This window comes from Cebus imitator, unplaced genomic scaffold (genome assembly GCF_001604975.1).
Source record: "Cebus imitator isolate Cc_AM_T3 unplaced genomic scaffold, Cebus_imitator-1.0 Scaffold247, whole genome shotgun sequence".
Lineage (NCBI taxonomy): Eukaryota > Metazoa > Chordata > Mammalia > Primates > Cebidae > Cebus > Cebus imitator.
In genome coordinates, this window is record NW_016107562.1 from 1,533,268 (window position 1) to 1,558,366 (window position 25,099).

Here is a 25,099-nt window from a genome sequence, read left to right on the forward strand (position 1 = left end):
CACCAGGTTGATTTCGTCCACCTTGCCTTTGACTTTTTGTGATACAGGCGTTTGCTGGGCTTTCTTCTTTACTCCTTTTGGTTCTTCATCTTCTTTTTTTGATTCTGCTGTTTCAGTTCCTATTTCTTCTCCTTCCCTCACTGTTACTTCAGGAACCAGAGATTTCCCCTCAGCTTTGAGATAAGGCAGTTTTAGGATTCGACAACTTTGCCACGAATCTCTGAGCAGAAGCTAAAAGGATACTGCAAGTGCTCTGTTTCTATAATTTTACATCTCACACCGAGGTGGCTCCTTGGTGGCAGCGTGTGCTTCCCAGCTCATCACATCCCCCTTTTGGGTATTTCCCATGACCCTGGCCTGGTCTCTGTCTTGCTCCTCAGTAATTTTAACATCCCCGTTTCCTCTTTGCATGGATTCTCCCGAAACCCATCCTTAGCCTGTCCACAGCTATCCAGGGGAGGTGGATCTCTTCTTGCTCTCAGTAATGGTCCACTGGTCAGCTACTTTCTGGAAACTCTCTCTTAAATCGGCATCAGTTATGTTTCTCCTTAGCCTAACTCCAGAATAGACAATCCTGCAGCCATTCCTTTTCTTTCTTTATTCCACTTTGTTTTTATGCTCTTTCTTTACTTCTCTTGAGAAGTCAAGTAAGCCTTCTCCATTGGATGATTCACCAGCCACTGCAGGGTCTTTGTCAAAAGCCTAATTTTGCAGTTCAATATTTTGGAAAAAGAATTCTGTATTCTTTATTTTTAGAGTTCATTAGTATTAAACAGACATCCTTCAGTGAAGTCGCAGTTTCAAAATTGTGGAAATACTTAGGGAGTGAGTCTGCAAATAACCAAGTCATCATTCTAATCTGCGAAGCTTGAAAGATACATTTAGCAAATTGTATCCAGCATAACCCAGGGATATTGACTATTTTAAAAATGATTTAAAAGATAATTAAAGATATCAAGCAAGAAGAATCGAATTCTCAAAATGGCTAACTGGTATAAAAATCTATGTCCTTTAGAGGCTTTTTGATGATTACTGAGATATTACCTTATCAATTTGGATCACTGGTAAGTCTCGCTAAACTCAAATCAGCATCAGTTATATTTCTCCTTACCCCAACTCCAAATAAATCATCCAGACAAATAATGATTTGTCATAATGCCATAGAAATCAATTGGATTTAAGGTTAAAAAGTAAATTTTCTGCTAGTTGGGTAAATTGCTTTACCTTGCTCAATTTGCTTTCTACAAAATAGGAAGAGTAATACCTGTTTCTGTCTAATAGTGCTGTTCTGGAATCAAAGAAAGGATTTCTGTTAGAGTTGTGGATGCTGTATGGGCGTTTTCTCTTCTTATGCTACCCTTAGCTGCACACGTGCCATCTCTGGATCAAACCGTAGTCACGTGACAGCAGAATATGTGGCTGACTGATCCCAGCACCTCACCCTGTGCCCTTTTTGCAGAATAGCCTGAATAAATACTTTTTATAAATAATGAACAATCTCCCATTTAGATAATTTTGGCTTATTTAATTTTAACTATTTTATTATATAATATGCTAAGTTTATAACCTGATAAACTCATGTTTTGGAAGTAGATGCGTATTAAATTTTAAATATATGATGTATTGCATCAGAGATCTCAAATGATTGTAGCAGGAGCTTTGGAACTGGAATGACTCTTCACAACTGACCCAGTGAGGCAAGGGGCCTAGATCTTTGGACTGGGATCTGAGCAGTCCTTGACTGCAGGCTGCCATCAAAGGGGATATGCAAACCTGGTGAGGCAGCGTCTGTAAGCCAAACGCAATTCCTGGAGTACAACTAATCAGTGAGCTGTTAGCAGCCAGAATTCCTGGGTGCTGGGAGGTAAAGCACCTCAGTTCTAACGGGAGATTGTGTACTGCAGTATACACCACCATCCACCCTTTGTATCTTCTAGAAGTGACTGCTTCATAAAGTGAGTTCAGATCCATCTGGAAACAGCTGTTGTTGGGTTCTGGAAGAGCTCCTTTTCTGGGGAAATCTTGCAGGAGGTCAGTGGAATGAAGAGCTTCACCAACACTGAGGCCACAGCTGTTATCATTGCCTTTCTCTTCTATTCCCCATTCCAGTTTCCCGTCACTCTCAGCCAGTCCCCCTGCCTCCTTCTTCCTCTTAGGAAGAAGCATAATTTTACTTTGCCTCCTCTGCACATGGGAAGCCCCTCAGATGGGTACCTTGCCCCAGTCTAACATTACCTGCCACTGGGTAGTGAGTTGGGCTAATTCTACATTAGGCAAGCCCCTTTGGCCCTTTCCCAATGCTGTGTTCTTTGACCTACATGTATCAGTAATATTTTGGCTTCCACCTTAATCTTTTACTTTTTTTTCTCAAACAATGAGAACCTAGGTAGGAAGAAGGACATTATTCCGTGGGAGACCGTCTAAGACCACCCTTCCTCCACAAGGAATTAGGCTGCTGTAAATGTTTGCTAATGGTGTTGGTGATGTCTAATGAGGCAAATGCCACTTGTAGTGTTCTTCCTAGCTATAGACTGATCTGAGTTTCAATCCAGTGGGCTTGGTCCTGTCAGTGTTTAACTGTAACTCCCAGTAGGAAGAATGACCTGCCATCTTCTGAGCGACACACTCTTCCTGTGTGTTCTCAAAGCTTCACAGAACATTCAGGACGTTTGCCCCCTTAGTGTTTGTCATACGTTTTATTGCCCTCTCCTCTCCCTCAGACTCTGGTCCGGCCGCAAAGTGCAATATGAGTGTCAGGCATCAGCCATACTTAAAGTAATATTTCTGCGAGCTCTGTCCAACTGTTTTCAGGCCAAATTTGTGCATCACAAAACTTTCTCCTCATAGGATGAATTATTTCATACGTAGTTATGTGGTCTTTTAGGGAAATTGGCCCTGTGAGTTCGTGCCTCTAGTTTTTCTGGTATGCACTAAATTCACATCTCCTGTCTGAATCCCGGGTAACCACAGGTATGCTTTACAGAGCTGCACATTACATTTTCTTAGAATTCCGACTGATACTTGATGATGGCCAGTTTTAACCTGAAAGCATTTATGTCTGTATGGGATGTTGCCCTAAATTGAGTCAAAGCAATTGGATGGAAAATACACGTTGCATGGCCAACTTGATTTCATGTAGTTTTTTCTCAGTTGTGAAATTTTCCATCACTTACTCTTTTCCTGCTTCTTGGCCCTCACCTCCCTTTTCCTTGTTGTTTTTGGCATTTTGTCTCCTAAGTTGTGCCTGAAATAAGCTTTTCACATATTGTTCTCATCTATAGCTTATATCTTATTTTCCAGTCAGCTGTATCTCACAGAATGTCACAGGGTTAGAGAGATAACCTCTGTCTAATATGGGAACTAAGTAAGACTGCATTGTGATAGAAAAATTGCCTGGTCCCCCCCAGTCCCCCAGGATGGATTCATATCTCTTTAGAGATGAAATAAGGAACTGTTTCTTTTTGAAAAAAATTTAAATTTATATCAATGTGTTTGTATTCATTAGGATAAAATTTCCTAGGGACACTAACAAGTAATTCCCACCTCTCAATGGCTTTTATGATCACTCACAAAAATGCCAATGTGAGGTGCGTGGCTTTTCTGGGTGATTCCTTCGTGTGCCTTTGCAATGTCAAGTTCTTTGCTTCTAGCAGTGCTCCTTCTAGAAGGAAGAGTGTGCAGAAGAGAGAACAGTTAAGCTGTCTTATTGCGAAGCCTAGAGCTGGTGGCTGTTCTTTCTGCTTACATTCGACAAACAGAACTCAGTTTTGTAACTTTAATAATTCAAGGTAAAACATCAAATTACAATTTGAGATAAAGTAACAAATTTAAGGTAAAGAGCTATTGGAAAATAAATATCCAGTCAAGTACTAACTGTATAGAAACATCCATAGAAGTTTGTATATTTGCCGTCTACTTCAACAAGGACTGGGAAATTTAGTCTTCCTGTGCCAGGGAGAGGGCCTAAGCCTGGTGAACAGATAGACAGTCTCTACCACATCTCCTAAGACAAACAGACAAATGGAATAAGTTTGGACATTATCAATAGCTAAAGTAAAAAGATATGGATGTGAGCAAAGTAGTATTCGTAATTAGTAGGGCAGACTTATTCCCGCTCTTTTGGGCCCCAGTAATACCAGAGTTTTATATTTATTTGTGATTTATAGAGCATGCAATTCATTCAGTGATCAAGAAGTTCACAAAATAATTTGGTATACTTTGAATTCAATCCACTGTGTTGTGTACCTCTTACTTCTCTGAAGCCATAAACTTCCTCCAGGACAGAACAAATACTCTCTCCTCTGAGCTGTCACAGCACATTTTTCCTGTCTGACAAGGAAAGTCTGAGATAAACCCCAAGAATTCCACAGGAGCGGAAAGAGAAGGGGAGGGATGTTCATGGTTTCTTAGCTTTATAGCATCCCATGAAGAGGCGGGTTTAGCTTGCTCTTGCTGCTCCCAAACACCTCCCCTTGTTTTTGTTTTTAAATAGAATCTTTGGAAGGAAGTAAACAGCATCCAGCTGATTCGGTGGTAGCAGAGAGAGGACTTGCAAGGGGAGAAAAACTCGATGTGACTTGATGCCCAGGGAGGTTGCATACAATGCATATATGCACAGTATCTCCCACTCTGGGGAGGAAGGGCCACCAGCCCCATCTGACTTTTTCCCAGGGACCTGAAGAGAGCCCCTAGGCAGGCCGCCTATCAGCAATCGTGCTTGTCTCTCGTTTATACCTCTGTTATAATGCTTATCGTCGATTTTACTACAATTCATTCGCAGCCTTCTTCCCAAGAGCACAGTGCATTTATTTTTACCTTATTATTTATCATTTAAATGGCTCTAGCACCTAGCGAGGCTTATGGCACATAGCAGTGTCATTATTGGTGAATATATTAATTTATTGATTAATGATTAGACTCTTTTCTAGACTACTTTAGTACTTCCTATAGACAGTATAAATTGTAACCAATGTAGTCAAAATTATGCCAAATAAACATTTTTGGAGGTATCCTATTTAGCTCGTCCCATGGGAACATGTTCTACCTATTACTTCTTCATAGTGGGTCATTTCTCACATTAACTGGCTGATTTAAGAGATCAGCACTAGGCTAGGAGTACAATCTGTTTTTATAGCTAATTCATGCCGAGGGTTACAAGGCAGAGGATAAAAGATGAAACCAGAGCAAAATGTGTTGATCCTACTGACTTAAACCAAGCCTACTGAATTTTTCACTTTCTGGGTTTGACTAGACTAGCAGTGTATAGTTTAGGGGGATGGGAGAATATCTGAAAGTTACATCATTCCAGCTGTTTTTCTCGATGCAAAAATGAAGGATAAAAAATCACCTCTGCTCATTTTGAGGGGTTAAGGCAAGGATGATTGAACTGAAAAAATCTGCCAAAAGAGCGACTGGCCACGCTAAGTCCTCAGCCCTATTTTTGTCTCTGTTGTCAAAAAGTGAACACTGCAATCATTCTACCAGTCACAAAGACCCACCTCCCACAGGAGGAGACAGAGTTCCTGCCCCACTGTTGATTTTATCACACGCCTCCACGCTGTCTGGTGCTGTGGATACCCATGATGGCTTTTGTTTGTGTTTGACAGCTTTATTTTTTCCCCCCATCGCTTGGCCTGACTCCTAGATTCTGGTTTTGTTTCCTGTCTGTAAAAGGTGCTTTGACCTTAGAGCTATTACTTGCTGCAATTCTTTTGAGTCTCTTGATCCTTGTTTTTATTCTCAGCCTGGATGGTATCTTGAAGCCTCTGCTTTTGTCCAAGATAAAAGTGAGCTTTGAGAGAAAACATGCGGAATGTTTCACATACGTGGTGATTGGAATAAACCATTATCTACTGAAAATACTGCATAATTTATTTTGCATGTGGAAAATAAAAGGTGTTTCTTTAAGGAAGACTTTAATCTTCCTCCAGTGCTGCCATATCCTATTTCCAAAGTGTTTAATGAGCATTTGTAATGGAAGGACCTCATCGACAGTGTGTTAGAGCAAGGGACATTGCTGTAATCTTGGGAGCTCAGCCCAGTCACCTCAGATGTATCCTGTATTTCTCTCTATTAATTATTCATCGAAGCCAATTACTCTCCAAGTATTGTCTGTTCTCCCTGTCCTTCCCATTGCCTTGATTACTGCCCTATTTCAGGCTCGGATTCTCATTTGCTGGGCAACAAAACCAGCCTCTTATTTGGCTTTCCTTCCTCAATTATGTCTTCTTTTGCAAGAATCTAGAATTACCCTTTTTAAAACACAAAGAAATCATCTTCCTTCCATGAAGAATATGAGGTGATGGAGAGTCTTTGGAAAGACACAAACCTGCATTCCAATCGCAGATCTGCCATCCACTAGTTATATGTTGTTAGATATTTTTTTCCGCTTGTTTCTGCATTTCTGGATCAATAAAATGAGCCTAATAATACTTATCTCAAGGAAGTTTAACGTGGATTAAATAGGTAACACATGTACCCAGCACAGTGTTTGTCCCATAGTAGACATTCAGAAACAATTATGATTTTATACTTTTGTTTAAAACATCAGTGGTTACCTATCATGTAAAAGATAAAAATTCACGCTCTTTGGAGTAGACTGTATTTTCTCTCTGAATCTGCCCCAAACTACCTTTTTAGCTTTACCTCTTATACTTTCTCTTTCTCTATATATTCTGGTCAAACTAAATAAATCACTATTGCTGAGCACAGTATTTTTTCCCCCTAATTTCCTGACTTTTTCAGACTATTCCCTGCATCTCGAAAGTTCTCACCTCTTTTCTCCCTGATGGGTTTATATTTGTTCTTCAAGATCCACCCTAATGTCCCTTCTCTGTAAAAAAAAAAAAGAAAAAAATAAAGGACAAAATAACCCAGCTAATATTATAACAAGTAAAAGTAAAAGTGAAAGTTAAACATAGAACAAAAACACATCCAGTACTTTTCCTGGATGAACAAAGCCAATGTCTATCATAATGTATTATTTGAATAACATTTTTGCTAAGGAAATCTTCCAGGAAGTCTTACAGTTTTTGTTTGAGAAGCGCAGAGGGCTGGTTCTTCTCTTTTGAGTGACATACAGTGTTCATTTGAAATGCTCCCTAAAATATTTGAATTTATCATACTCAGCTAGGTGGCTCCAAGACATCTGACCATGCTTCAGAGTTTGACCGGAGAGGGAGCGAAGAGGATGTAAGCATTAAATTCTAAAATATAACAAACATAACCAACAAAGTTTTCTGAATTAAAACAATTTGCTTACAATACACTGTTTCTTCTTATTCAAATAAATCAACTCCCTAATCCTACAGCTTGACTCCTTTCTCAGTCATCAAGTGTACCATGTAGATCTTCCTAAATGGGGGCAATATTCCAAATTAAGGCATGATTCCCATAGCTTTCTAAATTTGGTTCTGTTGGACTTAGAGTGACATTCCCAGCCTAATCTATCATTATGGAAGTTATGGGTGTTTTATAGTAAACGTATATAGCCAGCTCTAAATTGTAGTAAAACAGTTTTTTGGCTTAAAATTTCAATTTGAGAAGGTAAAATATTAAAAGTATGACACTGCAGTCATTCAAATGATCAAATGAGTTATATTAAAATGCTTCACCAATGCTTTTTCCTTTTTCTTTTCTGTTGTCTTCTTCTCTCCCTTCCTCCTGTCCTCCCTTCTTCTCTCCCTCCCTCTTCCCATCTCCCTTTTCCTTTCCCTCCCCCCCACCTCTTTCTGTCTTTTTCTTTTTGTCCTGTTTTCAGATTCAAAGTAAAGGAGTCACTGAGGACTATATACCAAGTCAAATATTGACTGTAGAGAAATATCCATAGAAGGTTCTGTATTTTGTCTCTATTTTTTGTAGAAAGGTTTCATTTAGGTTAGGCATATAGTAAGATACGAAATTTTGCTATTAGGATGATACAGTTTTAGCTTCAAGATATTGTTCTCAACAAAAAGGATAGAATCATTTCTGTGACTGGTAATTTTTGTTCTATAGATGTTTTTATCCTGGTCTTGAAAAAATTCTATAGCTGTATAAAAGTAATTTATATTGATGGCATTTTAAACCACCTTTTACTATATTTTTCTCTCACAAATTTTATAAATTCTTATTTTCAACAATAAACTGTCAAAGATTCCTACTGGTATAATACAGCCCATGTTTGCACACAGAAACAAAGAAACTTGAACTTTATTCGATGTAGGCTAAGTGGGTAAATATGCAATTTTTATGAGACATCATTATCCACATTTTCATCTCCATAGATTCATAGCTTTCCGGAATAAGGATATTGGAAAGTACTTCAGAATCAGCTTGAGAAAAGTAAATTGCAAAACACATTTTTGGTTTTTAGCCATGCATATTGTTTACTGGCTTTATTATCACAGCAGAACATAGCCTGTGAACTGAAAATCAGATTGTTCAGTTGGATCAAATTTTTTAAAAAGTAAATATCACTAGCTCTAATTATATTCTGTGAATGATCTAATGAAACAATCACATCATAACAAAAAATGACAATAGGCTGGGCATGGAGGCTCATGCCTGTAATCCCAGCACTTTGAAAGGCCAAGGCAGGTGTATTGCTTGAGGTCAGAAGTTGAGACCAGCCTGGGTGACATGGTGAAACCCTGTCTCTACTAAAAATATACAAAAAAGCTGGGGGTGGTGGTGTGTGCCTGTAGTCCCAGCTCCTTGGGAGATAGGCAGGAGAATCACTTGAACCCGGAAGGTGAAGGTCGCGGTTAGTCAAGATCACACCATTGCACTCCAGCCTGGGCAACAGAGTGAGACTCCATCTCCAAAACAAGAGAAAGAAAAAAAAAGAAAAGAAAACAAAAGGAAAAAGTGACAATAAAAAGAAAAATTATCTTTTCAAGTATTTTACATTACATTATTTTGAATCTATGCAACCAGGTTGCCTATTTTTTTTTTTGTCAAAATAAAGAGGTTGCTTGTTTTGATCTCTGTCCAAAATCGAATAGTTTTTGGCATTTTGTCAAGAGAAGAACCAGCAGCATTTGTTGTGTGACTGGTGAGCGTATTAGGCAGCGGCACTTCTTGCTTCTCACAGTCTTGAAGGCCTGGACTCTGATTAATGTGACAGTCCTTAGAAGCTACTTGGGAACTACTTTGGAGGCTGAGACAGGGAGATCACTTGAGCCCAGGTGGTTGAGATTGCAGTGAGCCATGATCACACCATTGCACTCTAGCCTAGGCAAGCCTGTCTTAAAACAAAACACGAAACAAACAAAGAAAACCTTGGAGAATTGCTTTAACTTTGAAAACTGGAAGGGGTTAGGAAAGGGCATTTTAGATAGAGAGTAGAGTGTAATCAAAGGCTGGAGATAGTGAAGCCTTGGAATTGTACGAGATAAAGTCAGTAATCCAGTGTGACTCAAGGTAGGAAGGATACCCAGAGGTGAATAATGAGAGTTATCCCATGAAGGTTACATGGGCAGGGGGGGTGGGTTTGAAGCCCAGAGGGCGACATTTGTACTTCCTTTTATATGTCATGGGACTTGACGTGGCCAAATCTGTGTTTCAGAAGATGTTGTTTGTGGCTGTTCAGAGTATAGATTAAAGAAAAGAGACTGGAAAGACAAAGAACATGTCATGTGAATTGGCAAACCATGAAAGTCTATACTAGGACAGGGACAATTAAAACACACCAGTGATGTGCCAACCACAGACACTGATTGTAGAAGAATGACTGACAGAATTTGGTGAAGGAATGAGTTAGGAGAGGGAGAAAACTGATACTGCTGCCTCTTATTATGATTATTATTATCATCACTGGATTCCCAAGTTTCTGTTACAAGGTGACCTGATAAAGTGTGGAATAAAGCATAAAGTGGAACCAGTTTAAACCCTGTCCTGTGAAAACTCAAGAATAATTCTGTTTATACCTGATCTGTATATTGTCCCTTACCATTCATTGCTGTGTGCCTGATGACTGAGCCAGTGCATAGTGAGATTATCCATACGTTAACCATATTTCATTATGATGTGTGAGTGACTGATTATCGAATAAGATACAAAGCACAGGTGCACAGGGAGATAGGAGCTGTATAGGCTCTCCAGGAATATGCACACTCTTGATTTTTCTGCTCTGTGTACGTGAGCCCTTCTGCGGAGTCTTGTTTTTCTGCTTAGGTGACACTTAGGACCATTGCAGACTTCAGTGATTTAGGAAATGCCTTCTGGTCAGTGGGTGGCAGTGTTGCACAGAAGAAGGAGAATAGGTTGTAATTGGAAGACTTGTGAGCAATCCCTGGCACTGTGACTGTCCCTTAATTCCCAGGTTCCCAACCGTGGATTAAAAAATCATCTTCAGAATCACCTGTGGCTTGCTTTTAAATATAGATTCCCATATCCTGCCCTTTGGAGATTTGATTCAGTCGTTCTCATTTTTGTCTTGCTTATACCCCAAAATAGTGGTATGTGTATGTTGTTTTTTAACATGCTAATTTTGAGAGTTACCTAAAGTTAGGAGCTAGTAACTTAATTTTTCTGAGTCTCAGCTTTCATAGGATTGCTATGAATGTTAAATAAGAAAATATGTCTAGATTTTATGAACTTTAACTCACAATAAAGTATATGTTGTTAGATTACTTCTTGAAATAACTTTTCTATTCATTTTTAAAAGACTTCAATTTCTCATTGAACATGAGATCATATACTTGTTTGATTTTGTGCCTTGTGATAGCAGAGAGAAAAAAGATGAATTCTGTCTAAACTAATACATATAATATAGTATTCATTAGATAATAGTTTTAGATATTAAAGAGATGGTACAAGAGTCTTGTTTGAATTATTTATTTTTAAAATCTTAGGAATAAATGCAAGTTTTTAAAAGTAGCAAGGACATGTAAACATAAATTGCTTCTATATATTTTAATAAAAAATCCACATTTATTATTAACACTAATAATTTAACTTACAAATATATTCTGACTCCCTGGTTTTAAGAGCAATAGCTTAAGTTAAATACACAGTTCATCTCTTCCAAAGTCAAAAACAATAAAACGAACAAAATAACACCAACAAGCAATGGTAGCAATGGCGATTTTGAAACATATAATTTAAGTTAATGGGACTACAATCGCTCAATACAAACTATATAATATGCAGCGTAGATGTCAGTTGACCTTGACTCTTAACAGTATGTTGTAATCCGTTTCATAGCCTTTAGTCACAGCTTCTGTGTAACTAGAGTTACCTGGCCTTCCCAGTTCTGAGGGGCTTTCTAATATACAGCTCCACTGTTTTTTATGACAGTACCACAGTGGCTTCTTCCTTCTACGGTCTTTCAGTTTTTGTCTTGCTTATGTTTCTTCAACTCTGCGCCTGGACAACTTTCGTGTTAATACATTCTGAGTCATTTGTTCTCCCTTGGCCTGTCAAGACACCCAAAAAAGGCCAAGTTGTTCACCAGGGAGCCATGCTGGCACATTCCTTTTGCACTTGACTCTACCTTTTAGTTCCCTTCAGCCAGGGACCGGTCACTTTAGACTATTAGCCTGAAGGTCATTTAGAAGATTTTTGTAAATATCTGATTTGAGGAACCTGGGATAAGAGTCCTTTTCCATAAGAGTATATATGACTTTTTGTGCTTCATCAAAACATGTAGGGGTTGGTGCTTTAATCTTCTTAGCTGTAGATTCTCGAGTGCGGAAGTCAATATTGATCTAAAAAGAAATCCTTGTTAGTTAATATATACTTCTTATTTATTGCAAAGTTTATGGTGTTACTGTGTTTTTGAAGGACCTCAGAAAGTGATTTCAAGGCTCTATTTAAATCAATTCAAATATCTCTTAAATGCCTTTCCAAAATCAGCTCTCTACTAAGTGTGAAAGGGATAAGAAATATTGTAAAAATGACTTTGTTTCAAGTTTGCTCTCAGTGTAGTTGGGAGATGCAAAAGAAGCAGACATGAAAAATTTAAATATCCACATAAGATGATTCAGATATCACAAAGAATGATATGGGCATTTAAGATTTACAGGAGGAGAAGGCTCTTTTTGCTGCTGTTTTCTGCTTGGACCAAGACTATTTATCTGGGACTACTGTTAATTCGAAATACTTTTGCTGCTGCAATTGTATACATTATGCTAATCTGCATTTTCTTATCCAAAACGAGAGCACTCATTAAGGACTTCCTGACGCGCAGTTCTTGTCAGTTATGACACCCTTACCCTTTTCCTCACCCTCCTCATGGCAGCTGGCTTTGTAAAATCAGGCTTTTCATTCTACTGTGCTGAAATCTTCACCAATATAGAAAATTAGATTCTCATTCCACTGAACTATGCTTACATGCCTAAGCATATAGAAGTAAAATTATATATCCCAAAAGGATTTTATCTTCTTGTATATATTAAATGTTATTTCTGCATTTAGGGTTTTTCACAGAGAAACCGATGATGGTAAGCTTAATACTCACTTGTTTAGCAGCATCTGAATGCACAAATGCTTTATATATCTTTTCTGCTTTGCAGTGCAAAAGATCAGACTCTGTTTTCTTATAGTCTTCACAAGCCAGCCAGAACTCAATATTTTCCTCACTGAATTCAGACTTTAGGAAACTTCCAAAGACATCTTGACCAGCTAAAAAGAAAGTGGGTGGGGGATGGGGGGAGATAATTAAATTGAATGGACCAACAAATAAATAATTTGAGGAAGAAATGTGTAAGAAAAATACAATTGGATCTTATTCATGCAAAGTAAGAGAGGGCTACTGCTGAAATAGCTGTGCCGTAGTTCGTAGAGATGAGAAGGCGTTTGAAATTCCTTCATTCATAGAAGAGGAACCTGGGACCAGATAAACTGGTTCACAGTCACATTGCTGCTTAATAGTGGCTACTGAACTAGGCTTTGCTTCTATGTGCATTTTGAACTGAAATTCCGTTCCACTGAATATAAAACCATCTTTTATATGTGCCAAATCTTAGCCAGAGTAGAGAGTATGCCAGGGAAACAAACACTGACGAAAGGCTTTAACATTACATTAATAATTAGTAAATATAATTTCCCCATCTAATTCATAGTAGCCAGAAAATGTTAGGCCTATATATGATCTGTAGGCTTGATGAACTGATTATGTTTGTTAGGGTTTACTGAGAATTTTGTATTGCACTATTTATGGTCCATATATATGCCATCTATTTATTCATTTAGCTGAATTATAAACCAAGTCAGTGGAGCCAGAGTGAACAACTTGATTCCCAAGTGAGGCTCCTTAGGGTATCTGTGGGGAGAAAATAATGATCTCATTCTTTAGAGATAGGGACCACGCTGCTCATCTACACCTCTGAAAAAGGTCCTAATCTCAGTAGAATTTTAATGTCCAAGGCAAGGGGAAAGCAAGCTGATTTCATTCTTTTATCTTCTCTCATCAGAAAATCTCCACAAGACTATTTGTGCTTAAAAGTCGTTCTATCATATTTATGTTATAACAAGTATCATGTTATAATAATGCAATTATTTATGTTATGTATCTCAACCACCTTCAGGGCAGTAAGAGACTGTCTTTGATTTTGAATACTTGGTACCTCTACAGTGTCTATATAAGGGTGAGATGAATGATGAATGTATGAAAGATAAGATAATGAATTGAATGAATGAATCATTCTTGTTACATACAAGTGTACAAAAATACATTCTTTAGGCAGATGTCAAAATGGCAATGTACATGTTAAAATATTGGGCTTAGTTTTAAAAGCTTTACCTACCAGAATCCCAGCACAATGTTTAATTTTATCTCTATAATGATCTTTGAAAACACCTAATTGTCTTAGCAAATTTGTCTAAAAGGATTTGGTAGAGTTGAGTGCTAAGTCAGCATTATTAAGAGGCATACTATGCTGAAGTTATCAGTAACCACAGGCAAACTAGAATACAACTTTTTGCATACTATCCTATGCAGAATACTATATTTAGTGAAGCCATTCAAATTTTTTAGAGTATTGAGCTGAACCCAGCAACATTCAGTAGTTATACTTACTTTGGTTGGCAAGAAGTTTTTCCAGAGATTGAGACCATTGCATTACTTCAGCAGCAGAAAGTCTGCAGGGGACAAAGTTTACATACATTAGCAAAGATTTTAAATGTAAGCCTAAATGAAATAAAAATGGCTGTTACATTTTGATAACTTCACAAACTAAAACTATAGTTCTAATAAATACATTAAAATTTATTCAAAAAAACAAAACTTCCCTTAGAGTTACTATAGTTATGAAAAAAACTGCCAATAAAATGTGAAAAAATTCCAAATAGATAAAACTCAATATGTTTGCACACACATTTGTATTCAATTTACATTGGTACTGATATAGTCTAAATTTATTTGACATGTTTCTTAAAAGAAATGAAGTCTGCTGTGTACAGTATTTACCCCTTGCTGGGAGATAGAGACAATGCATAGGTTGCAGTTGTAAATGATCATGATAGTTCATTGTATTCATGTACTTACATGGCCTTGGACTTGGAAGATTTCATTCCAGGTTCCAGATGTGGGATCACAGATCTCAGGTATGCTTTCATATCCATTCCACTACAAAAGACATAAAAGTGAATATTCATATTTCTTCAGAATTCATTATATTTGTCAGAAGACATAGAATAAATTTCATAAGGAATAAGGCAATACTAAAAATTATTGATACAACATTTTGCTGTATTCAAATAGAGCTCATTTTTATGAGTCAATGTCAAGAAAAACTACCCAATTGAATGCCATATCAAGTTTATTTTTTTATTACAACTGAGTATTACTTATTACTCACAACAGGCAATTAATTCCTCTGATCAGGGTTAACCTAAATGCTCACATTCTCTTCCATTCATTCTCAATCCTTCTGCCATTAAAGATAACCTGTTAAAATTCACAAGTGAGACTGAACAAACTTACAAAGTCTTTGGCCTCCGTTTTTGTACTTTGTCTTCTAGAAGTGAATGAGTGGTTCCTTTCGATTCCTTTGGGTTAGCGGATAAGAACATTCCTGGCATTTTGTCTAACTTTGGAGTGGAGATGGCTGCTGCTCGCATGGTGCTCTTAGCAAATATGCGCTAGTCAACGTCTCTGCTGCTTTATATAGTACAATTCACACAGGCACTTGCTGTCTGTTTATCAAGTGATATTACCACAGACACTGGAAGTTCCCCCTTTCTTGGTGTGCTGTGACGTGTATCTTGAAAAAAAATAAGCATACAGTGATGTCTTGCGGTTGAAACTTAACCAAATGAGAACAGGTCACTTGATTAGAAAGAAAGAAAATTAAACACACAGAAGTACACACACATGTGTCACATGTCTAAAGCATTAACAGCATCAGTCTTTGGTTCTGGAGGATATTTGTTTCTTTTAAACGTTGCATGTTTCAGTAAACTGTTTCATTTGGTGTATTAATTTATCACATAGAAATTCACATAGAAATTCATCACATAGAGTTGTATCTTACTCAATGCTTTGGATAGTCTTTGACTATAAAATTCATCTGATCAAAATATTTTAAGAGTTCCTTTTTTTTTCTTTTCAGGAAGCAGTGCAAAGTAAACAAATAATTTTTGTTTACTTATTTTTGCACATATCTGAAAGGAAGGAGAGTTATGAGAGGCTGTTTTCATGTTTTCCCACTCCCATTCTCAACCCTTATTTCCAAGGCAGGAAATTTCCATGTTAATATTTTCCAGGGTGTGTGCTAGATATCCTACTGGTGATGCGTAAGATGATTTTAAAGGGTACATGGCTTTTATTATTATTATCTTATTTATTAAGAATCTAATGAATATATCAACCTTTGATTTTTGCATATTACTGTTTAGGAAAAGAATAAAGTTTCATTAAAACAAATTAAAAAAATAAATGTTGGCCCAGTGCAGTGGCTCACACCTGTAATCCCAGCACTTTGGGAGGCCAAGGTGGGTGGATCAGGAGGTCAGGAGTTCAAGACCAGCCTGGCCAAGATGTTGAAACCCCGTCTCTGCTAAAAATACAAAAATTAGGTGGGCACGGTGGCACGTGCCTGTAATCCCAGCTACTCAGGAGGCAGAGGCAAGAGAATAGCTTGAACCTGGGAGGCGGAGGTTGCAGTGAGCCGAGATCGTGCCATTGCACTCCAGCCTGGGTGACAGAGTGAGACTCTGTCTCAAATAAATAAATAAATAAATGTTTAATTGTATACAAATATGACATAATATGTAAATATGCTGATACAATGGCCACAGTATCCGAGGAAAAACTGCTTAAGGTAAAATAAAAGTCTATTTGGGTAGACTAATAATGTATACTTCTTCGGTAATGATCTTTCACATTTTGGCAGTATCTCTGGAGAGGTAGTAGTTTTCACTTCAATTGAGACTAAAGTTTAAAAAACAAGCAAAACTCAAGGAACTAGGTGACTAATCATTTATCAGGATACAGAGGTTAGTAAAATATAGGCTTTCAAGAGTTTATATAACGAACGTGGCTTGTTTATAGAGTACCCAGTTTAACTTAAGCTTCCTTGGATTTTACCGCTGAAAGGACAATACTTTCCTTTAAAAGGACAAAAAAGACTTTACTTAGAGAAGCTTCTAATGGTATTAGGTAAAGCTGTTAAGGGAGAGGAGTAAATATTTGAAGAAATCAATTTACAGTATTATAAATTTCACTTATAGTCATTAACTTCAGTATAATGAACTCATTCTATTGTATGTAACCAGCATCATTTTATGTTGGGAAGATAACACGATGCACTAAGAAAGAGAACTACTGAGATGAGGTGGCCACTTTGGAAGTGACCCGAATGAAACTGATGAAGCTCAAAGACTGATGACATACAGGCATTTGTTTGTATACTTCCTGTGGTTCAGTCCATACTTACTTTCCTGTTAAAATCTTCAGCGTTGTTCGTGTTTATCTAGTGTCCTCTCACTCCTCTAGATAATTGTGAGTAAGTTATGTTAGAGTAAAATGATGTAAAAATTATTTGTAGCAGCCTGCTATTCTTATCATCCAAATACACTGACAGCTTCCAAAGAACAACAGCAGGAGCCCCCAGAGTTATGGGGCCAAGTCTGTTTGGCCAAGTATGTTGGGCTCCTAACTTGTTAAAGAATTAAATGCTCTTTAGCTAGGGAAAATAGTTTTTCGAAATAATAGAAACTCTGGTCTGAGATCAAAATAAACGTTTGCCTCTTGTGTATTTAGGAATTGCTCTGAAGCTCCCAACGTTTTGCTACACCCTAATATAGATTTTGAAGCGCAAGCATTTTCAATTGCATGCTCCACATTTGAATAGAAATATAAACTCTTGAAAGAGGGAGTCCTTTCAAAATTCCTGTATCACAATTGGCTGTTGAGGTCACCTTAGTCATGTAGTAATGCAGCTTCATTCTCAGAGGCTGTTTGCTAATCCAGGCAAAGCTGATATTTGTGCCAGAACAAGGCAAACTTGGTCATTTTAGATTTTAGATAATACAAGTTGTACCAGCAAGTTCTGACGAGTGCAAGGCCAGGCACTGAAAGTTCCGTATTAATTTTAAAGAAGTTGCCACTATCTGGCCCTCTTTGTAAAATTCATTAGGAAACGATAAACTGTCAAATTGTAACTGTATTGAATCAGTGACTTTGGTTGAAATTGTAGAGGATTTCAAAAAAGCCAGTGGAAGAAACAGTGGGTCTCCCAAACAACCTAGGTGTCAGTTTTTCCTCTATGAAACTGTGCTAAAAGGTCTAGGTTGCAGTTCTACGAAAAGGAATTCTTCATGTAGTCTCAGTGTTATCTTTTTCTTTTTTAAGAAAAATTAGTGGACTTCATTTTTACAGTGGTTTTAGGTTTACAGTAAAATTGAGTGGAAAGTACAGAGTTCCCACATGCTCCCCACCCTTCACCTCACCTCCAGCGTCGCCAGCACCATCCCTCACTAGTGTGAAATATTTGTTGCAATTGATGAAACTACGGCTACACAGCATTATTATCTAAAATCTATAGTTGACATTAGAGTTCACTTTTGGTGCTGTACATTCTGTGAGTCTGACAGACGTATCTTGATATGTATCCATCATTATAGTATACAAAATAGTTTTCTTTCCCTAAAATTCCCAGTGTTACATTTTAAAATATGTAGGAGATTGGTTCAGTAAGGCATTTCAGATTATGGCTATTGACACTGAAAGGAATACTAGTAGGGAGTGCTTTGCTTAAACCTGATGTTGTTTGAACCTTTAAAATGTTGCTAAAATCTTCTTGCGGATATTAGAATTGTGAGACAAAGGATAATGATGAGTATAAGATTCTATTTTAAAATAAAAATGTATCTATATTGGAAAAGTCAGTGACGTGAACAGATAGTTTGATCCATTGAAACAAAATGTCTTGATTCAACAACCTTTAATTGCATTCTAACAGTGTATAACACATAAGGTACCGCAGAAACAAAGATGAGTGAATCTCCATCTTAAGGGGTCCACTGTGTAGGGGGGCTGACAGATACTTGTGAGAGGTGTCGTCAGAGAGGAATGCATGGAGGAAAGAACACGGAAGAGTAATTAGCTCTGGAATTCTTGGAAAGGAAGCAAAATACTACTGTCTTTGCTATAAAATCAACATGTATCTATTATATGCTTGCTTCTGCATTTTTATCCTGCATCCCTTGGAAAGGTCAAGTGGCTGCAATGGAGAAACCGGTCTTTAGCAAGTAGACACCACTTTTATGTTGGAGGATCATGGAAAGATGGATCTCATATGTACTCACACATCTTTCCAAACTTTAAAAAGACTCTGAATGACTTTGTTGAATTAGTATAACCACTCAGAGCTTCCTGGGTCTTCAAGGTTTATAAGTAAGGCTACTAAAAGTGTTTCAGCTGAATTCCATAGAGTTTATTTGAAAATTTGGAAAAGCAGCAACAAAGGTGAGTTTAGAAGGGTTTTTCTCTGTGTGTATAGAGGGTTGGTGAAAACTTTATATTATGTATAAATGAAAAGATAAAACATTTTAGATTTGCTTATGATTTTGTTATGAAGAAATATGATGGGTTTTAATAAGAGCAAATATCTGCAACACACTGAACAATGATCTCAGTAAGTACAACTGGGCAAGATAAGAATCTGGTTTCTTTTTCTAGCTGTGCTCTAATCTTTCAGTTAACACTGGCTGCCTCCTTTCTATAATTTGAGAATTTACAAGAAAATAGAACATGAGCCCTTCAGTAAACTGAGTTTATGTGATTCAGTAAGCCTCATTCACCCTAAATCTAATTTTACCAGTTAAGTCTCAATAACAGGCCCATGTTCCAAAACATTCTGGAAAGCACTGAGGAAATCTTTGGATAGTATCATCTCTTGTATACTTATTCCACATTGGATTTATTGCCATTTAATGTCACACTATCACTTACAATCCTTTCGACAAGAGAGAGCAGTTATGTCTGACTCTAGACTGTGCTTTGCAAATAAAATTTAATTAAGTACAGAAGCAGGTGCCTTACTCCCAAACCCAAGTAAGTGGAGAACTAGTGCTGAATGAACACTGACACATTATTTGGATGGCATAGAATGTTCTGTTACATAACAATGACAATGCAAAAAACAAACTGATGGAAGTGCTGAAATATCTGCATGTAGAGGATTTGTAATGGAAAGTGACATAATTTGGCTCTGTGTTCTCTCCAAATTTCTTGCTGAATTGCAATTCCCAGTGTTTGAGATGGGGCCTGGTGGTAGGTGATTGGGTCATGCGGAGAATCCCTCATGGGTAGGTGCTGTCTTCACAATGCTGACAAGTTCTTTTGAGATCTGATTGTTTGAAAGAGTGTGGTCCCTTTCTCCCACAACTATCTCTTGTACTTACTCTTGCCATGTGAGGCATCTGCTCCCCCTTCATCTTATGGCATGACTGGAAACTTCCTAAGGCTTCCCCAGAAGCAGATGCCAGCTCTATGCTTCCTGCACTGGCTACAAAATTGTAAGCCAATTAAACCACTTTTCTTTAAGTAAACTACTTAGTCTTAGGTATTTCTTTATAGCAATGCGAGAATGGCCTAGTACAGAGCATTGGCACTGATGCGGGGGAACTGCTAAAAAATTACTTCAAAATGTGGAAGCAGCTTTGGAACTGGGTAACAAGCAGAGGTTGGAAGAGTTCGGAGGGCTCAGAAGAAGACGAGAAGATGATGGAAAGTTTGGACTTTATTAGAGACTGGTTAAATGGTCATGATCAAAATGCTGATAGTGATATGGACAACGAAGTCCAGGCTGAGGAGTCTCAGATGGCAATGAGGATCTTACTGGGAACTGGAGCAAAGGTCATGCATGTTATGCCTTAGCAAAGAACCTGGCTGCACTGTGCCCCTGCCCTAGGGATCTGTGGAAGTTTGCAGACTGATGATTTAGAGTATCTGGCAGAAGAAATTATTTCTAAGCTGCAAAGTATTCAGGATGGGGCCTGGCTGCTTCTAACCACTTACACTCATATGTAAAAGCAATGACTCTAAGTTGAAAATTCTATTTAAAAGGAAAGCAGAGAAAAAAAAGTTTGGAAAATTTCCAGCCTAGCCATATGACAGAGAAAGAAAAAGCTTTTGGGGGAGAGGAATTGAAGCAGGCTGTGGAGCAACCACTTACTAGAGATATTCACATTATGAAAATGTAGCCAAGTGCTAATATCCCAGATAATGGGAGAAAGGCCTCAAAAGCATTTTGAGACCTTCATGGCAGTCCCTCACATCACAGGCCTACAGGCCTAGGAGAACGGTTTTCTGGGCCAGGCCTAGGGCTCTGCTGCTAGGTACAGCCTCAGGACACTGCTGTCTGCATCCTGGTGGCTCTGGTTCCCGACTCAGCTCAGAGGGTCTCAGATACAGCTGGGGCTGCTGATCAGAAGATGTGAGCTATAAACCTTGGCAGCTTCCATGTGTTGTTAAGCTTGTAGGCACACAGAGTGCAAGAGTGAATGAGGCTTGGCATCCTTCACCTGGATTTCAAAGGATGTGCGGGAAAGCCTGGGTAGCCAGGCAGAAGCCTGCTTCAGGGGCAGGGGCCTCACAGAGAACCTCTGCTAGGGCAATGTGGAGACAAAATGTGGCTTTGGAGCTCCCACACAGAGTCCCCACTTAGGGTACCGACTAGTGGAGCTGTGAGAAGGGGCCACCATCCTCCAGACCCCAGAACATTAGAGCCACTGGCAGCTTGTACCCTGTGCCTGCAAAAGCCACAGGCTCTCAATCCCAGCTTGTGAGAGCAGCTACTTGGGCTGCACCCTGCCAATCCGCAGGACATTGGGCGTCTACCCCTTGCTGCATTGTGCCTTCGATGTAGGACATGGAGTCAAAGGAGATAATTTTGGAGCTTTAAGATTTAATGACTTCCCTGCTGGGTTCTGGACCTTCATGGAGCATGTAGCCCCCTCTTTTTGGCTGATTTTTCCCTTTCGGAATGAGAATGTTTACCTAATGCTTGGACCCCCACTGTGTCTTTGAAGTCACTTCTTTTTTATTTTACATGCTCATGGAGGAAGAGACTTGCCTCATCTCGGATAAGACTTTGGACTTTGAATTTCATGCTGAAATGAGTTAGGATTTTGGGGGACTGTTGGGAAGGCATGATTGCATTTTGCAATGTGAGAAGAAACTGAGGTTTGAGGGGTAAGGGGCAGAATGATATAGTTTGGATATGTGTCCGCCCTAAATCTCTTGTTGAATTGTAATCTCCAGTGTTGGAGGTGGGGCCTAGTGGAGGTGATTAGCTCATGAAGGAGAATCCCTCATAGCTTTGTGTTGTCTTCATGATAGTGAGTGAGTTCTCTTGAGATATGTTTTTTTCTTTTCTTTTTTTTTTTTTTTTATTGTACTTTAGGTTCTAGGGTACATGTGCAGATCATGCAGGATTGTTGCATAGGTACATACATGGAAAGGTGGTTTGCTGCCTCCATCCCCTGTCACCTATATCTGACATTTCTCCCCATGTTATCCCTCCCCAACTTCCTTACCCCCCCGTCCCTCCCCTATTCATCCCTAAAAGAGACCCTGGTGTGTGATGCTCCCCTCCCTGTGTCCATGTGTTCTCATTGTTCAACACCCACTTATAAGTGAGAACATGTGGTGTTGGTTTTCTGTCCTTGTGTCAGTTTGCTGAGAATGATGGCTTCCAGATTCATCCATGTCCCTGCAAAGGACACGAACTCATTGTTTTTTATGGCTGTGTAGTATTCCATGGTGTATATGTGCCACATTTTCCTTGTCCAGTCTATCATCAATGGGCATTTGGGTTGGTTGCAGGTCTTTGTTATTATATAAACAGTGCCAAAATAAACATACGTGTGCATGCGTCTTTATAATAGAACAATTTATAATCCTTTGGGTATATACCCAGTAATGGGATTGGTGGTCAAATGGAATTTCTATTTCTAGATCCTTGAGGAATTGCCACACTGTCTTCCACAATGGTTGAACTAATTTACACTCCCACCAACAATGTAAAAGTGTTCCTATTTCTCCACATCCTCTCCAGCATCTGTTTTCTCCAGATTTTTTAACGATTGCCATTCTAACTGGCGTGAAATGGTATCTCAATGTGATTTTGATTTGCATTTCTCTAATGACCAGTGATGATGAGCATTTATTAATATGTTTGTTGGCTTCATATATGTCTTCTTTTGAAAAGTGTCTGTTCATATCCTTCACCTACTTTTGAATGGGTTTGTTTGTTTTTTTTCTTGTAAATCTGTTTTAGTTCTTTGTAGATTCTGGATATTAGCCCTTTGTCAGATGGGTAGATTGCAAAAATGTTTTCCCATTCTGTTGGTTGCTGGTTCACTCTAATGACTGTTTCTTTTACTGTACAGAAGCCCTGGAGTTCAGTTAGATCCCTTTTGTCTATTCTGACTTGTTTAATAGAGTGTGGCACCTCCCTCCCCACAACTCTGTCTCTCTTGCTCCTACTCACACCACGTGAGACACTTGCTTCCCCTTCACGTTTTGCTATGGTTGGAAGCTTCCTGAGGCCTACCCAGAAGCAGATGCCAGTGGTATGCTTCCTGAATAGCCTGCAGAACCATGAATTAAACTTCTTTTTTTTTTTAAATAAATTACTTAGTAGCAGGTATTTCTTTATAGCAATGCAAGAATAGCCTAATACAGAGATATGTTTTAAATATTAGAGAGCAACTTCAATAAATGACTATTAACTTTCCAAGTTTCTAATAGCACTATTCCAGCAATTTACTTTTGCTCTCTAAACATTGGGGTGGCTAACAATAGAGACTGACTTCCTCTGCTTTTCCTCGTTAATTATATAAGTCTCTTAGAAATATTTCTCAAGGTTGCCTGACATGTTCTGTTCTTTCCAAAACCATGCCAGTTATTGCTTGAGAATACATTAACTCTACTTTCTTCATGCCCTTCTAATGCTTTGCTTTTATGTCTATTTACATATATATTTATGTATATACCTGTGTGTATATATGTGTATATATGTGTATATTATTATTATTTTACTAAATATTGGTGTCACCTACTGGACATTTACTTCTAGTAATGATCTTCCTACTTGAGAAAGTAGCTTTAAGTCAGCAGATAGTGGCCATGCTTAGCAGAATTCTACTATTATTGTGAGTACAAGTGGTCTGTGATGTTCCACTGTTTTCTGTGCCTGTTCTGTTCTTTTTTGTTAAGCTTTATTTGCCATATTATTTTTCTTTTAGTTTAAAAAATAAATGAAAGGCTTTGAGCCTATTGAATCCCAGTGACATGTTAATCTTGCTGCTTCGAAATCTCACATTTCAAAGGACTGTGAGTCAGTTCTCACAGCAATACCTTTTGCTGCTGTGTGAGTTTGATCAAATCAGCTAACTTCTTTTCAGTTTCCTTTGTGTAGAAGTCAAAGGAGATCATCAGCAACTTGCAGCTATGGTCGTGTCATGGGAAGATCTCCTTTTGAAATTCTACACTGGTCAAAACTAGCCCCAGATAAATTAAGATTTAGACAGAATTGGTCGTAGCTAGGGTGTTTTGTTCCTGTATGATGTTAGAGCTCTTTGCCTCGACTTCTTTCTAAAATTTAGTAAAGTTGGCAATCCAACTATTCCAAATGCCAGGCGCTTCCTACCACTGCAATCACTGGCTCAGTCTTCCAGATTGCTTCCTTCCCTATCAATATTTGCTTGTCTTGGATTTCCTTTTTTATTTAGTTAATTTCTATAAATTAATATGTTAAACAAATGTATAAATGTATGTTCAGATGTTAATATCACAGACTATTCATTTCCACCCCAATTTATTTTTCCTGCTGTTTCTTAGATGCTCATAGCTGGATGTTGATCCTTCCCACTGCAGCTGTTACCCAGCTCCAGGTTCTGAGCCAATCCGTAACGAGGGCGGAAAAAGTGATGATTTCAGTTTGAATCAGGAATGCTGGAAAGCTCCAGTTGGGAAGGCATATTGAGTTGTCGTTGTTTTAGACAGGCTTTTCATAGTGTCAGCAGCCCCATATTGACTGTTAAGCAGCTTAGGTAAATAGGAAGATAACTGGAATACCCTGGGGGACCCTAAGTAAAAAAAGGAAATGCTGAACAACTAACCCCTCAAAGATCAGCTAAGACTGAACTAGGGGAAAGGGAACTTAGAATGCTTGTAAATTATGAATATGCTATAGACCAGAGTCAGCTACAAATTGGGGAAACATGACTGTCAGTAACTTATGAAGCTTATATTTTGCACTTCTAAAGGTAGCAGAATCCTGAAGTGTAAACAATCTCTTCTTATCCCTGCTTTTTTCCTCCTGTGTGTTTTGTCTTGCTTATTTATTTATTTTTTTTATTGTGTTGCGGAGACAGAAAACCAGGGCAATGTATTTGGTAGGAACTCAAAGATAGAACAAACTCATAATCTTGCTTTGGTTTTTGTTTCAGATGCTATGGAATATTAGAAAATATAAATTTATGAACTGCTCTAAACTGTTCTTTGTGATGATCAGGTAACTTTTGTCTTCTCTTTGTTGTCACTGCAACCTTTTAAGTTCTATTTTATCTTAATTTGGTGTTTTATTTATGACTTTGTGATTTATCCCTCATTGGTTCTCTTAAGACCAGGTTCTTAGTTGCAACAGGAAGATCTTAACAT

The 25,099-nt window shown here is 38.2% G+C and overlaps 1 protein-coding gene across 1 annotated transcript; it reads right to left on the reverse strand.

Moving 5' to 3' along the window:
- Positions 1-10,813: 10,813 nt before the first annotated feature.
- Positions 10,814-15,114, reverse strand: RGS1 (regulator of G protein signaling 1). The gene is made up of 5 exons (XM_017498640.2): positions 14,909-15,114; positions 14,471-14,551; positions 14,003-14,064; positions 12,443-12,606; positions 10,814-11,690 (listed from the first exon to the last, which is right to left on the reverse strand). Exons 1-5 carry the CDS (start codon positions 15,043-15,045, stop codon positions 11,505-11,507), a joined length of 630 nt encoding a protein of 209 aa, XP_017354129.1. The 5' UTR covers positions 15,046-15,114; the 3' UTR covers positions 10,814-11,504.
- Between the last annotated feature and the right edge of the window lie 9,985 nt (positions 15,115-25,099).

What these genes read in the sequence shown, in the direction of transcription:
- RGS1 (XM_017498640.2), bottom strand. Translation starts at nt 15,045, where the DNA reads ATGCGAGCAGCAGCCATCTCCACTCCAAAGTTAGACAAAATGCCAGGA. An exon ending in AAACGGAGGCCAAAGACTTT is followed by an intron (nt 14,552 to 14,908) that starts GTAAGTTTGTTC and finishes TGTCTTTTGTAG; the next exon opens with TGGAATGGATATGAAAGCAT. An exon ending in AAAACTTCTTGCCAACCAAA is followed by an intron (nt 12,607 to 14,002) that starts GTAAGTATAACT and finishes CTTTCTTTTTAG; the next exon opens with CTGGTCAAGATGTCTTTGGA.